The sequence below is a fragment of the Amblyraja radiata genome, chromosome 41, assembly GCF_010909765.2.
Source record: "Amblyraja radiata isolate CabotCenter1 chromosome 41, sAmbRad1.1.pri, whole genome shotgun sequence".
NCBI classification, from domain to species: domain Eukaryota; kingdom Metazoa; phylum Chordata; class Chondrichthyes; order Rajiformes; family Rajidae; genus Amblyraja; species Amblyraja radiata.
This window is the reverse complement of record NC_045996.1, coordinates 13,491,694-13,508,223: the sequence shown is the minus strand read 5'-3', so window position 1 is coordinate 13,508,223 and position 16,530 is coordinate 13,491,694. Positions and strand designations below refer to the sequence as shown.

At 39.2% G+C, this 16,530-nt stretch overlaps 1 protein-coding gene across 5 annotated transcripts in view; it reads left to right on the top strand.

Annotated features, from left to right (window-relative positions):
• Positions 1–16,530, top strand: part of actn4 (actinin alpha 4) — a 79,975-nt gene that overhangs the window by 32,745 nt on the left and 30,700 nt on the right. For 3 of the 5 annotated variants that reach the window (XM_033014248.1, XM_033014250.1, XM_033014246.1), the window contains exons 3-8: positions 2,360–2,479; positions 5,295–5,381; positions 6,840–6,927; positions 8,645–8,723; positions 9,358–9,439; positions 15,072–15,157. In XM_033014248.1, coding sequence (XP_032870139.1) covers positions 2,360–2,479; positions 5,295–5,381; positions 6,840–6,927; positions 8,645–8,723; positions 9,358–9,439; positions 15,072–15,157 — 542 coding nt within the window. Of the gene's footprint in view, positions 1–2,359; positions 2,480–5,294; positions 5,382–6,839; positions 6,928–8,644; positions 8,724–9,357; positions 9,440–15,071; positions 15,158–15,355; positions 15,442–16,530 lie in introns of all 5 variants that reach the window. The other 2 variants (XM_033014249.1, XM_033014247.1) reach the window with 1 other exon arrangement.

Below are 16,530 nucleotides of genomic sequence, written 5' to 3'. Positions count from 1 at the left end.
AAGACTGTGCATTCACCCTATCCCCCTTGTGATTTTATATATTTTATAAGATCACCTGTGTGCTTCAACAAAAAGCCCTAGCCTGCCCAACCTTCACCTCTCTCGTCATACACAAATGACCTCTTTGGTTTCTGAGGGGGCCTATTCTCTAGTTATGTAACAGACAGGAACGACAAGCTTTAAGCTGATCTCCATAAAAGACAAATTTTGCTTTTGCGCAAGTGTGTATTTATCTCGTGGTTTGGGACTTTTTTCTAGAAACAAGGTCGATTTTTTTTCTATGCTTCAAGAGACAGCAAAAACAGGAATCTGTAGCAGGGTCACAACTTGAAATATGGACTATCTATGCTACATGTCCCACTTGAGTTCCTCTAGTAGTTTGTTTTATGCTCTTGATCCCTTGGCTTAATGACAATAGCAGAGCAAGAGATATTCTGGACTGTGAAGTTTAGAGTATGATGGTTCTGCTGGTAGCCTGCAACACCACGTGTACATTTATTACCTGGATTTGTTTTGAATGTCCCATTGACTGCTGTAGTAAAACTACGTAATGGAGAGACATACAGTCATGGCTGTATGTATCTGTTTTGGATAGACTGAGGCTTTTTGTCTTCTGTCACTGCTTGTTGCAGGCTGTGTCTACTATGTATGCTTCAGGGCTTGATTCGATTTGGTGCCATCATGCTATTCCTGGTAATGAGCATCTTTGAGCCTGCCAGAATCGTTCCCTGTTCTTTGTATATTATTCTCTACCTCTGACTAGTGTGTTTTACCGCTGGGACGAGACAGGATATTACATGGGGCGCATTGGAATCTGGAATTTTGGCACAAATGCAATGTTCTGAATATTACAGTGTGGGGCTATTTCTTGTCTCGTCTGTGGTACAGCTTGCTCAATACAGGCACGCACCCACATAATGTAATGTTGGGGATGTGGGATGGAATGTGCTTTACTGAATTTCCAATATATTTTTATGCCAGTGTCTATGTAAAGGGGTCTGTATTCTCGTCCTATAGTTTGTGGCCTGCTGCAATTAAATGGCCCATTAGACCATTTTCTAGGATGCAATTAGTGTTGACCATGATCTTGTGCTGGAAGGGTTAACATGACAAAGTGAGGGCAAACAAATTCCCTTCCTGGAGGACATGAGTGAAACAATGACATTATAGGATTTCATTATCTTTATGAGCCCATTATACTGTCTTTTTAATTAAGTTGTTATTTAATTAAATTGCCCATTTGCTTTGGGATTTGAATTTGCAGATCTCAACCTTTGGGTGCAAACCTAATGTGAGCACAGTGAAATTGTAGGATTAAATGGCTGGGATAGGGAAAATCAAATTTTCTATAATTTATTAAGCATTTTGTTGATCTGTGCCTGAGCAACAAGAACTATTTAAATTTTGCATCTGTTAAGTTTATTCCTTTCATAAATTCTTACCATTGGAATTGGGTCTTGAAACTGAAATCTTGTCATATTTATTAGAAATCTAATTCAGCTCGTTAACTTTATTCAGTCTGAAGAAGGGTTTCGACCCAAAATGTCACCCATTGTTTTGAAAATGTTTTTGATTCTTGGCCCTGTTTAGCTGATTTGATGCAAAAAAAAATGCTTGAAAAAACTAAGGAATGCAATTGACCAAACACTGCAGAAGTTTTGAAAGCTGGGACAGCTGAGGATATTTGGAACATTTGATTAAGCCATAGTAGTAAATATTTCAGTTTTGATTATCGGTTCATGTCCTGCTCCGAAGATGAGCATAAAAATCTAAGCTGACATTTCTTTGTAGGCTGAGTGAGCATGAATTATTAAATGGAGTCAATTATTAAGTAGAGGCTCTATCTTTCCTTCAGTTGGTTGTAAAAAGTCCCACGGCGTGACTTTCAGTACTGGAGCCAATACTTTCAACTCTGCCTTTTATAGAAAAAAAGTCTAACTTTGGGAGCTTGCTGTGTATAAATTGGTTGTCTTATTTCCTATGATACAATTATACTTAAATTACTGTGCCAATGAAATATTGTAGGATAACCTAGGTTTGAAGGAAGGCACAAGAAGCTCTGTAATCTTGTGGTTTATTTCCTAGTCCTTGTTTTCACTGACCACTGCAGTAGCTGCTATATCTGTGGAACTTCTACTTCTGGGATAAATAAAGTTTCCAAAAATCAATGGTATTAACATATAATGCTTTTGTGTTCGGGTTTCCCAAATATTATTTACCATTTGATCTATCTGCACCTGTAAATTGTCCTTAGTAGTTTTGTTCAACTAAATGATCTGATTGCTGGATGTTCTATTTTAATGCAAGTTTGCAGAATCTTGCAGAACTTTTGTAAGAACAATATTCAATCTTTCCCCAGGAGAGCGATTACCAAAACCAGAACGTGGAAAAATGAGGGTGCATAAAATAAATAATGTCAACAAGGCTTTGGACTTTATTGCGTCCAAAGGGGTGAAGCTAGTTTCCATTGGAGCAGAAGGTAAGAGAATTGTTTTCCGTCTACATAATATTGTATAAAGCTTCTGAAACCAAGTGGTGCGGGATTTGGGATTTTCGAACTTTCACGGAGATATGCATTCCCTTCGATTAAAAATTTGTTTTTTGAGAACTGGACTTGACAGCTTATCACAGGGTCTTTAAAATCATGTTGATGAAATTTGGTTTGTCGTGAACCAATAAAACATGCGAAACAGTCCGAATAATTGTTTGTGAAGCTTTTTTCTCTGCCTAGTTGCTTATGGTTGTTGTGTTTTGGCACTTGGTTCCACACTTTTAAATATTCCAAATGGCTAATCTTGATTGAGCCTGAAAAGTTGGTGAATTTAACTGTTGAAAGAAAGTTGATAAATATAGTAACAGATATACGACAACTCCCAGGTGCTGATGATAAATGTATAGCAGACAATATTTATCCCTCATTGCTTGTATTGCAAGAATCCATTACAAAAACTCAGATGTAGCACATGGTTTGAATTTTCCAATGTCTGTAAATTCTATATAAATTATTTGAGGGAGGATGAATAGAAGTTTTACATAGCTTTTATATAGTTCAAGAATATTCTTTTGACATTGGTTTGGTGCATAATATATCTGTATTACCATAAGGAAAACATTAATTATTGTCAAATGGTACGATAGAACGTTAGAATGTATGTTGAAAGATTTAGAGGAAAGCTGAACATCAAACCAATGCTAGTTTGTCATTAAGCATTTTGCCCAAGTTCATTTATGTACGTCCCAGATGACTCCTACAAAAATTGCATAATAAGTGATTTAAAGTTATTGTAGGTAGACACAAGTAAATAAAGTTGCTTGTTGCAAATAATGTGGTAATAGTTGGATTAAAAGTCCGAATCTTATTTTGAAATGTTGATTTTTGGCTAAAGCATTATTGAATTTGCATTTCTGGGTGGTAGATAGGTTTTGAAAGACTGTTTCTTGGCCTCAATGGTATAACAATTGTTGCTTGCAGTCAATGAAATGCTGCTATTTAAGTGAACGGGAACACAGTTGCTAATTTGCCCATAACAGCAAAAGATGTAATGATGGCTAAATGATTGCAATCATTTGGAATGAAGATAGTTGAGTTATATTGGTAAGAGGTATATTGGCCATTCTGCTCGGAGAAATGGCTTTTGATAGTGTCACTCAAAAGCAGTGAAGATCTTGCCCTAAAGGTGAAATCTCCAACAATGCAGTTTTGTTGTATCTGTGTTGGCTAGATTGTGTGTTCATCCTGGAATGAGGCCTATAATTACGGGATTTAACCAGGGTAAATGCACTGAATCGTTACAGGTTATTGTAACGTGACACCTGTTCCAGAATTACACACAGACAACGGTAGGATGTGGTCCTAATATCAAAAGGCCACAATATCTCCAACAATGCAGAAGGGTACCACATTAGAATATAGTTATATTGGAATGGAATTAGATACCCCAATTTGTTTCATATCCATTAATATTTTGGTGTCATTAAGATTCTTCTCTTTTCCAGTTTTTGGCCAAAATTGATTTACTATTTGGGATTCATAATTGTGTAAATATTGGTTTATTTTGGGTTGTTCCAGCATTGCACTAATGATCTGATGCGAATGATGTTTATTCTTTTGATGTTTCTATGTATCAAGTCGATGGTCGTGGCACAAAATCACAGCTGACATTGCCACTGCAGTACTGAAGAGTTTTTGAGTACGTGTTTATACAGCACGAAAATAAGTCCAAGTTACTGAGCTGAGCTTGTCCCTCTTGCCTGCATCTGGCCTGTATCCCTCCATGTACCTGCCCAAGTGTCTTTTAATTGTCATCATTGTACCAGTCTTCACCACTCTCTCTGTCACCCTCAGTGAGGAAGAAATTGCCTCATCTGGTTCTTTCTAAATCCTTCTCCTCTCGCCTTAAACCTTTGCCCATCAGTTTTATTCCCCTAAGCTGGGGAAAAGATTGGCAATCGACCAATCACTACCTGTCATGTTTTTTAATAAATCTCTTAAGGTACCCCCTAGGGGAAAAAAAACCCCAGGCCACCAGCCTCTCCTTGTAACTCCTGGTACCGACCTCCAGTGTATGCACCTTTTGATCCTTCCTATAGCAGGGCAACCAGAACTCTATATAGTACTCCAAGTGTGACCACATCAACATGTCATTCCAACTTCTGTACTCAAGATGCTGACTAAAGGTAAGAGTGCCAAATGCCCTTGCCACCATGTCCACATGCGAGTCATTTTCATGCAACTATGTTGCCGCACCCTTGGGTGTCTTGGTTCTACAATACTCCCCAGCGCCCTACCATTTACCGTGCAAGTTTTGCCCTGGTGAAGGAATTTTGCAAGAGGCACACAATGCTGGAATAACTGAGTAGGTCAGGCAGCTGGTATGGAGAGCATGGATAGGTAACATTTCAGGCCGGGACCCTTCTTCAGACTGATTGCAAGAGGCATCTCATTCACCACGTCTATGTTATGCTTTCACATGGCCTGGTTCTTTAAGAAAAACAAAACCAACAGTGCAAAGTTTCTGAACACTAGTCTACTGTATGGAGGGAGCTCTGTTCAGTAAAGATAAAATATAGGAATTCAGTAGTAACTTTTATAACTCCTCCTTGTGGTTAAAGCCATGAAAGAACAAATTGAGACTTGGACTAATTATTTATTAGGTTGAATTTGCTGAGATCTATTGCAATGTAATGTATTCATTTTAGCTCAACCTACAAAGAAGACATCTTTATTATTTTGGTTTCTTTTTGTTCAAGATTAGCTGTGCAGTTTTTTCAAAAATATGAATGTTTCTTTGCAGAAATTGTGGATGGTAATGTTAAGATGACCCTCGGTATGATCTGGACAATCATCCTTCGTTTTGCTATTCAAGACATATCCGTTGAAGGTAAAAATATTTCGGCTCGGGACCATAAATGCTGGTGACAAGCAGATTAGTCTGAATTCTTGTGTGCATAATGAGCAAAAATCCTTTTATGCTGTCAGTACTATGCTTGGTTTTTGATGTGAAATTTAACCATGTCATATTCATAAACTTTATCATCTTGACTCACAATTCTCATTGAGGTCTGCCACCTAGTAGGTTTCGGTACACCATACCTGCTAGGTATTGTCTCATTCAACTGGACAGAGTTTAGTTTATAGATAGTGCGGAAACAGGCCCTTCAGCCCACCGAGTCTGCACCAACCAGCGATCCCCGCACATTGACACTTATCATACACACAATAGGGATATTTTACACTTATACCAAGCCAATTAAGCTATACGTCTTTGGAGTGTGGGAGGAAACCGAGGATCTCGGAGAAACCCACACGGTCACAGGGAGAAGGTACAAACTCTGTACAGACAGCACCCGTAGTCGGGATCGAACCCGGGTCTCTGGCGCTGAAAGGCAGCAACTCTACTGCTGAGCCACTGTGCCACCCTTAAATATTTCAAAAATCTTCGGGAGTTGTGAATGTCAGAGCAACAACTTAGGAATGGAATAAATATTTCCGTGTTCCCATTGGTAAATTACCAATTTTGAAAGGCTTGGCAAAATATTAGAATAATTGGTCATTCTTAAGGATGTGTTGTGCAGGGGAGTGGAAAGCTTCAATTGTGATCCTAGCCTGTGTAACTGTATAACTTGCTCATTTAGTAATGTTTGTTGCAGATTTAATAATTGCAAGTTTTAAATTATTGAAACAATGCTGGCAGCCATGTTAATTAATTTCACTAGTCAGATAAAACATGCCGTTGGATACAAAATGGACATAACATTTTGTGTGTACTCAGTCCTAATTAAAGTTTTTAAACCTAGTGAGTGATTTTTGAACTGTTGCCAATTTGGGTTCTGTTAGGTGTAAATAGCATTTTCATAGATGTTTTAAAAAGCAGCAGGAAGCTGGATAGTTTTTGGTCGATTGTAATTTGTGGATATCAATTTTTCCCAAATTTTGAGTAACACTCTAATTCTGAAGGATTACAACAATCCGTCGTTAAATATTAAACAACTTTTAATTCTTCTCTGGGTTGAGAGAGCTGGCAGCCTTTATCTTAGGATGAGGTTTTGTGTCACTACAAGGCGGATGTGTTTCATGTTAAGTGACACCTTGAAACTCTTTTGAAACATGATGCTGACAAAGCTATTATTGGTTTGGCAGCATGTAATTTAAAATGTTATGTGCCACATTCAAACTTGTAGGTATTTGGGTGTTTCCAACCACCAGTTTTGTTTTTGCTGATAGTTGCAAACCTAGATACTACATTTTACTTAATTTTAAGCACTCTGCTTTGTTGTTGTGCACTTTTTATGGTAGTTCAGCAGTTCTAATGGTTGTTTTTGCTCCTGAAATGCTTCAGAAACATCTGCCAAGGAGGGATTGCTGCTCTGGTGCCAGAGGAAGACTGCGCCATACAAGAATGTGAATGTGCAGAACTTCCACATCAGGTAATGTGTGCAGCATAATGAATCACTTATTCGCTTGGTGTGGGTGGAGGGGAGGGGGAAGGAAAGTGATCTCTTAAACTGGAGTGATAGATAAAAGCAGACTTGTAGCTAGCCTTTGTAGTCATCATATCTGTTACGTGAATCCTGTTATTAATGTTCATGTAAGCTCTGGATATTTTATACAGCTGCTGTTCATTTGAACGCTTGAGTGCCCTTAATTTTCACAATGGCAGCAAACCAGCATTTCTCTAAACTTTGCCTCCGAGATGGGAGGTGTAAATTTTGATTGTAAAAGATTTGTTTAAAATATATGCTATGATTGAATACACCTTTGTTACTGTTAGGTTCAGTTGGTATGCAACCACATATACATTCACACTTTGCACCTTGTTCACTTTTTACAGCAGATATATCAATAATGACATTGTCACTTAGCGTGTGAACATTTTGTCCTCTTAATTGTTTGGTTAAAATTTTGCATAACTTGTGGTTGAATATTTTCATTTTATTGTGGCCACTGCAAATAAGTAACACGGAGACAGATAATTGTACCTATTTTCAATAGTACCAAGTGGAGCAAGAATTTAATTCTATAAAACTCCAATGCTGTACCAGATAGGTTTGTGAAAGTTTGCAATTTGGCACTGGCCTTATTCTTACAATATCTCGGCATCATCCTTTACATCTCTTTATGAGCTGGTTTAGCCTCCCATTGTCATTTGTATTTTCCTTTTAAGGTGCCATACTTCCTTGCGAGGGCAAATTCCATTGTCAAACTTATTTTAGATTTATGGGTCCCTCTTTTTTGACTTCCCATCCAAAGGAAATGGTCTTTCCATATTACTGTTCTCACCTTTCACTGTTTTTAAAACGTTTAATATAAAACCTATTTGGTTTCTCAACTCCACTGGAAAGTGTCCCAGTGCTTCAAATTTTAATACTTTGTAGTTTTATTCTAATACCATTTCACATAACAGTAGATTTATTACTTTAAGATCATTTCTCATTTACAATATTGTTGCTCCCTGGGCCTTAATTTCTGAAGTGAAGATATCATTAGCATTGTATAATAGAGCCTTTTTGTATTAGTTACCATTCATGCAGGTTTTTTTTCAATTTTAATGGTGCCATAATTCTGTTAAACAAAAGTGCGTGCAATCTTGCTTCTCCAGGTATAAAATACTATTCTAATACAAATTTGGACTTTTGACATGGCCTGTCAAGATATGAACTTATTGTAAAGTTTTATGAAGTATACAAAGTTAATGCAGCCTTTCTGCAAGCATACTGAGGGAATAGGGCCATTTACATCAGAGCTGTTTTGGAAAGGATCTTCCCGTGGGAGGCAGCTCTACGATAAAAGGCTAACATTTCTGTGTACGTTTCTGTTAACTTTCAATGGGCTCTTTAGATGGGTTAGTGCAGTGCATTGACCCAGGAGTTAATTTCATGGGACAAGTATTTCCAGAAAATGTGAACTTAATGGAATTGCACTTAAATTATAAATAGGTTTCTGCAGTGAATGTATTAATTGAATTTATTTTTCCTTCCCTTGCACCTCAAACTACTTCTGTAACTGTAATAGCTTTAACATATCCCAAAGTACTTTTTGTAATTGCTAATGCGGAACCTTTGTAGCTGTTCGATTGAAATAAATAATGCATCTCTCCCCTTGTCTCTCTTCCCCCTTCCATTGGATTCCATTTCTGATGTCCAGTTGGAAAGATGGCCTGGCGTTCAATGCTCTCATTCACAGACACAGACCAGAACTTATTGATTACGATAAGTTGAGGAAGGTATGTAACAGATTTTACATTTTGTTACTCTTTGCATATTTCTTTGGATCTTAACCTGTGGGTGTGCTCATGCTGATGGATGTGTAATTTACTGACTATTAATCTAGCGAGCCTGGACTCGACTCTGAAGTTTCAATTACAATTCTTGAATTTATAGAAAAGTCATGGTCACAAAACTAGACTCAACATGCTGGAGTAACTCAGCGGGGCAGGCAGCATCTCTGGAGCGAAGGAATGGGTGAAGTTTCGGGTCGAGCCCCTTCTTCTGAATAGGTTCTGAACCTTCTTGTGAAGAAGGGTCTCGACTTGAAATGTCACCCATTCCTTCTCTCCAGAGATGCTGCCTGTCCTGAGTTAATCCAGCATTTTGTGTCTACCTTCGATGTAAACCAGAATCTGCAGTTCTTTCTGACACATGATCACAAAACTACCGGATTGTCATAAAGACTTGTTGGTTCACTAATCCCTTTCAGAGGAGGAAATCTGCCATCCTTTTATATTAGGGATATTTTTACCAATAGTTTGTATGTTTATGCTTGTGTTTGATGGAGAAAAACATTTTTGGAGATGGCAACTTGAATTTTAATACTTACAAGGTATGTGTTTGACCTTTTGGTTCCTCTTTTCCTGACAGGATGATCCTCTCACAAACCTGAACAATGCCTTTGAAGTGGCAGAAAAATACTTAGATATACCCAAGATGTTGGATGCAGAAGGTGAGTTATTTTATTCTGTTAACGGTAACTGAAAGAAATATACTTGGTGTTCAGTTATGAACATTTCATTTCATTCTAATATGGATTAATTCTCTAGCACGCTTTGCATCTTTTTGTAAAAGTTCTAGCAAACTTCTCAATTCTGATTGCATAGAATCCCTTGTTCAGAAGAAGACTGAAGTTTTTACAGTAGAAATTGATAATGTTAATTCAGCATTGAAGGTAGACAAAATTGCTGGAGAAACTCAGTTGGTGCAGCAGCATCTATGGAGCGAAGGAAATGGGCAACGTTTTGAGCCAAAACCCTTCTTCAGACTTTCGGGCCAAAACCCTCCTTGCGATCAGTCTGAAGAAGGGTTTTGGCCCGAAATGTTGCCATCAGACTGAAGAAGGGTTTAGGCCCGAAATGTTACCTATTTCCTTTGCTGCCTATCTGCCTTGTGCTGCCTTTGTGGTGGTGGTGGTGGGGGGGTATTTTGTATTTACTTTACAAAATACTATATGGATTTTAAATGCAATACAGTTACTTAAGGAGTGAAAACCTGATTGTTTTGAGTTGCACAATTGAGTGAAGAGTATTTTACAACTAAGATCTGTTAATGATGTGGGGCTTTTTTTTTCTATTTGTCTCAAAGAATGCACATCCAGAAATATATGGTTTGGGTGTCCTTTAATTCCAACGCTATCTGTAGAACAGGTCAACTCCCAACGTATAACGAACCTTTAATGAGATTAAGCTATTGTTGCTCGGCTTTGCAGGAAGTGCTTAAATCCAACTTCAGTAAACTATGAACATTAGTGTAGGAAATGAATGCCATTAGGGAATGATGATGCAGATGCTTCCTTGCCAAGTGCAAAGCTAAGCATGTGCTGATGCAATCATCATGCGAGAAGGTTATACTTTGTTCTTAGTGGATGTAACAGTAATGTTGCAGCAACAAAACCTTATTTGGCTGGTGAGTGGTTGTTTTCCAGTTTGTTTGTGGTATATATCTGTTCCTACAGCCAAGTAAATCCAGTAGTAGTTGAAATCAATTTTGTTTTTATGCTAACTTGGTAGAAAGGGTTCAACCTAGTTTGGAAAAGAAAATGGATTCAATTGCTCCATTAATAGCCGATGGTTTCCATGAGGACACAGATGATGGGCAAGGATGAAATTTCCATGTGTGTACGCATGACAGATAAGGATGAGAATTGGCTTGCACATTGTATTGAAGGAATTTAAGAAGGAACTGCAGATGCTGGAAAATCGAAGGTAGACAAAAGTGCAGGAGAAACTCAGCGGGTGCAGCAGCATCTATGGAGCGAAGGAAATGGGCAACGTTTCAGCCTGAAACGTTGCCCATTTCCTTTGCTCCATAGATGCTGCTGCACCCGCTGAGTTTCTCCAGCACTTTTGTCTACCTTCCATTGAAGGAAGTTGAAGTTGCATTTGCTCTCATGTAAATTGACATTTTGAGGTACCCCTTTTCTGGATGTGGCTATTCGATAGGCTGGGATATCTGATTTTTAAGGGGCAACTATCTAACTGTTATACAGGCTTGAAGCAGTAATTTACACTTGACATTGCTACCTCATGGGGTGACAGTACTCCTGAGGGTTTTGTGTTAATTGCCATTTTTAGTGGAAGAATAAAGCTACCTCATGGGGTGACAGTACTCCTGAGGGTTTTGTGTTAATTGCCATTTTTAGTGGAAGAATAAAGCACGGAAAAGCACAGCACAGAAACAGGCCCCATCTACCCACAATGCCCATGCCCAACTTGATGTTAAGATAAACTAATCTCATTTGCCTGCACATGATCCCTATCCCTCCATTTGGTCACATCTATGTACTATCCAAAAATTTCTTAAATGTACCTATTGCATCTGCCTCCAGTAACACCCTGGCAGTGCATTCCAGGCATCCGCCACTCTGTTTATGTAAAAAAAAAACTTGCCCCCCACATCTCCTTTAAACCTTGTCCCTTTCACTTTAAAATTATGCCCTCTAGTCTGTGACATTTCCACTCTAGGATAAAGGCTCTGACTGTCTACCCTATCTATGCCTTTCATAATTTTACATACATAATTAGGTAGTTATTGTATTGAATACAAGGGTGTTGAGCGTAGTGTTATTTTAGACTTCCTTCATAATGCTCTGTTATCCCAACATCTTGCAATTTCAAACCACATTTCCTGTTTTGGTTTTTAAAATCTTTCATCTATATTGCCAAAGTAACGAATATTTCACTTGCAGCAAAGGAGCCCAATCTTTTGTCAGTGAAATTGCAACGAGTGTTCACTGGGGCATGAATGAGCCAAGTACATAATTTGAATGTTTCCATAACATGACAACATTTGCGAATGCAATCGCATTAGGGCATTAGTAGCCATCTGTCTGAGGCAAACAAATGTCTTGAGACTCAAGACATTGAGACAGATGAATACAAATACAAATTAAATTTGGGTGGAAAGGCCTGAAGGGTAGTGTTCTTGGGGCTGTTTTCCGTCGTTCAGTGGAATTGATGTTCTAATGTGTTTGATTATTCTCATTTGATTTTGTGATGCAATTCATTTGTTTCACCCCTGTAATATCCGATCACCAGATTAGCAAATAATGCATGTTAATTTCCACACTTTTTTCAGTTTGTATATTTTGCAAGACTGCTGAAATGTGTTTCTAGATGATTCCGTTCAAAACTTGGGAGTGCTGGTTTTATGTAGACCTGAAAATCCAACAGAAACCTGGTAATCTGATGTTAAAGCAATGATTGAAGCTGCAGGTGTGGCCACATCTGTGGAAAGGCAGTCAACACTTCAGGCTGCATTCTTTGTTAGAATTGGGACAGAGCAAGCAAGAGAAGTAGCGGAGAAGGTGGAAACTTAGCCTCGACCTTTTAGAGGTTCTCCATTTATCATTTCCGTCCCTTCCCCACTTGTCTTCAACTTAACAATAAACAGCATTTTCCGCTTACATAGTTCTGGCCAAAGATCTTGTAGCGGAGCAAGATAGGCTACTCCTGCGAAATGCAATGGGCTGACGTGTAGTACGCTATGGAGGGGATCATGGGCATTTTTCCCTGCCCATTTTAGTAACCTGAGCCTACCTGACCCGACCCGACTCGCAATGTAATCAATGTTGCGGGGCAACAGTTTGTGTGTGTGATATAGGGTTAGATTCATAAATCTGTCAGTTCATACTTCTTGTCAAGAATAAAATTTGACTCTAGTAATTGTCTTTTTTTATGTATTTTAAATCATTTCTTTTTAAATGGCTCACAAGCAGTGTTTGAGTTGATTTTGTAGTAACCGGAACCTACCCGACTCGCAGGGTAATTGACATTGCGGGGGAACTTTTTGTGTGTGATATAGGGTTAGATTCATAATTCTGTTCGTTCATAATTCTGTTAATTCTTGTTAAAGAATAAAATGTTTATAAACACACATACATGAAAATGATATAAATGTATATAATCATATAACACACACAATTATATTTATTCTGATCCAATAATGAACTTTATTTCAGACTAGACAAGGGACATTAAATAAGAAACATTGTAAATAAGAAACATTGTAAACCTCCAACTTCACACACACTAGGCCTTATCCCCCCGGCACTCCCTCGCCTGCCCCCTCACTACAATGTCTCCCCCCCTCCTATTCCCCTCTCCCCTGGCCCCACACTCCCTCTCCCCTGGCCCCACACTCCCTCTCCCGCTGCCCCGGGCCGCACATTCCCTCTCCCCTGGCCCCACACTCCCTCTCCCCTGGCCCCACATTCCCTCTCCCCTGGCCCCACACTCCCTCTCCCCTGGCCCCACACTCCCTCTCCCCTGGCCCCACACTCCCTCTCCCCTGGCCCCACATTCCCTCTCCCCTGGCCCCACACTCCCTCTCCCGCTGCCCCGGGCCGCACACTCCCTCTCCCCGGGCCGCACACTCCCTCTCCTCGCTGCCCCGGGCCGCACACTCCCTCTCCTCGCTGCCCCGGGCCCCACACTTCCACTCCTTCTCCCCGCTGCGGAAACAAAGATCCGATCTTTGGCCGGAAGCAAGATGGCGGAACAAGATGGCAGGGGCTGGTTGCTAAAATGAGTCGTATAATCACCCATGAATCCGCCCATGAGCGTACTACACGTTTGCGTGAGAGTAACCCATCTTGCTCTGCTATAAGATCTTTGGTTCTGGCAAAGGTCTGTGACCTGAAACATTTTCCATGGTTGCAACCTGACCTGAGTTTTCAACATTTTGGAGGTTGGGGGGCTATTATAGAATCATGGCCTGTTGTTGAATTTTCAGGAGCAAATGTGTGTTTAGTACTTACATTATTTTTTTTTAACCTCCAACTGATTTTAAATTGGATACATTTAATAGTTTACTATTGATATGCATCAGCAGATTTACGTGATTGTACTAAATACTGTGCACCAGCGCTATTCACGTATTTTATTTGGACTGATTTTGTAGCCAGGATCTATACTGCTGGAGGCTTTACAGGATAGAATAAACAAACCTTGTTTAATGAAGATTTCCATTTAAATTTCTGTAGAAATGGCTGAAGAAGGCAAATTGGCACACTTTAGTCCAGTCTTTTGCACAGTATTTACTGATGACCATAATATTAATCATCAAGGTACCGAGGTCTAAGCGGAAGCTCAGAGGGTATAGAGCCTTCTCTGTTGCTGCTCCGGCGTTATGGAACACTCTGCCGTTGCACATCAGACAGGCCCCCTCACTGTCCATCTTCAAAACCAATCTTAAAACCCATTTCTATTCCTTGGCTTTTGACCCTGCATGAGACTTTGCTCCTGTTTTAGTGTTTTTAATGTTTTTTTTATTGTTTTTACTCACTTTTAATGTTTTTATTGTCGTGTAATAATTTTTTGTCCATGATTAGTCATGTACAGTACTTTGTTGCAACAGTGGTTGTTTTTAAAGTGCTCTATAAATAAAGTTATTATTATTACTATCAACCTTTAGTGTGTGTTCTGAAATATTAATGTCAATCAATTTCTGGTTAGGGATCTAATTTTTCCCATGGATGGTTATGTTTGAGTATCTGACTCATGATAATAATAATGATAATGGATGGGATTTATATAGCGCCTTTCTAATACTCAAGGCGCTTTACATCGCATTATTCATTCACTCCTCAGTCACACTCGGTGGTGGTAAGCTACTTCTGTAGCCATAGCTGCCCTGGGGCAGACTGACGGAAGCGTGGCTGCCATTCTGCACCTACGGCCCCTCCGACCACCACCAATCACTCACACACATTCACACACAGGCAAAGGTGGGTGAAGTGTCTTGCCCAAGGACACAACGACAGTATGCACTCCAAGCGGGATTCGAACCGGCTACCTTCCGGTTGCCAGCCGAACACTTAGCCCATTGTGCCATCTGTCGTCATGGTGATTACTTTTTCTGATGGTGAGAAACAGCTATTATAACTCGGGTGCAGCTCCAATGGATTTGCGGTAGAAAGTTGTAAGTGTGCTGCATCACTTTGCTTTTTGAACTTAAGTTAACTGTCTTAATGACAAGATTGTACATTTGGGTTTGATTGGTCCATGGATATAAGCACAAGTATTTAATGATAAAGATTGGGATGTTGACTAGAAGCTTCTAATATTTTTGTTTACCCGCAGACGTTGTGAATACTGCCCGTCCTGATGAGAAGGCTATAATGACCTATGTCTCCTGCTTCTACCATGCCTTTTCAGGAGCACAGAAGGTACCATGTCATCAAGGATCCACTTCTTGCTGCAGCACTGATCTTATGCTTCTCTTTCAGCTGTCCTTCAGATTTTTAATTTCTTGGTTCTAGGCATGATGCTGCACCTCTGCTCTTGCATACCGTACGATAAGAGTACTTGTTTTTCTGCTTATGGCATGATGCGACCTTACTCTGCTTACTCTTCTCTCTGCACAGATATTGTAGGCACTCTCAGGCCAGATGAAAAGGCTATAATGACTTACGTTTCATGCTACTACCATGCCTTCTCAGGTGCTCAAAAGGTGAGCTCTTGACTCATGCAAACATTCTATCCTCCTGTGTGCTTTTGGTCTTCTGTGGGGTGCTTACCTCTTGTAGGGTGGTGAACGTTCTATATCCATTTGTATAATGTGCACAGGCACTTTCTGTAGGATAATGAGTGTCATTTTTAAAAGGTACATAGTGTGTGCATATATATTATATATTCAAAATAAGCATGCTCTTGTCATATGCAAATGAACTACCCTGAATCCATAATATTTTGAACAAGGCCCTTGGACTACCTCTGGTCAATCCTTGTTCTCTGTTCCCACTTACTATACCCCTTCCCTCTGTGCAGCAATATATCTGAATTTAATGATATTGTCTGCATATCCTTCCGAGCAACTATACTGTTCTGTTGAAATCTACTTTTGCTACTAATTTCAAAACTTCGTTAAAGTCCCAGTATTAGAATTTTCATCATATATTTGGATGTCTGGAAATGTATTCTTTTCGCATGTTCAGGATTCAAATTCCCAATAATGCCAGAAAACTAAAGTTGTGAAGAGCACATTTTATGACATAAAACACCAAAATGCTAAATGTCTCCTTTGTTAGAAAGGTGGAATGTTAGGGGGAGAAGAATTCTAGCATTGTGCTATGCATAGAGTCTAGTCCTGTCTTCACACCATTTGTAGTTTGGGTCTTATCTCAGTAATGACAAGGGTGGTTAGGTCCATAGTAAATATAAATATGTATAAAAGTGGTCTTATTTATTTGCTGGCCTTCAATGTAATTCTGCTAACTGACATTGTCAGGATGATTAGCGACAATTTGAAGAGAAAATGATGCAGTCAAAATTTTAAACCTAATCTATTTTGATCTACTACATAAAACAACCCCTGAAAAATTACACTATATGTACAATGCAATTTGCATACATTTAATATTCCTTTATTATAAAATAACCTCATGAACTTGTTCTCACCTGTCAACCATTGCTGTCTCTTTTTTTCCCCTCTTATGTAGACCATTTGTTTCCATCAATGGTGACCAGCTCTCATCTGCATTTGTTCTGCCAATGTATATTTTTTGCTGTGTAACAGGTATAAAAGCCTCCCTTTCCTGTT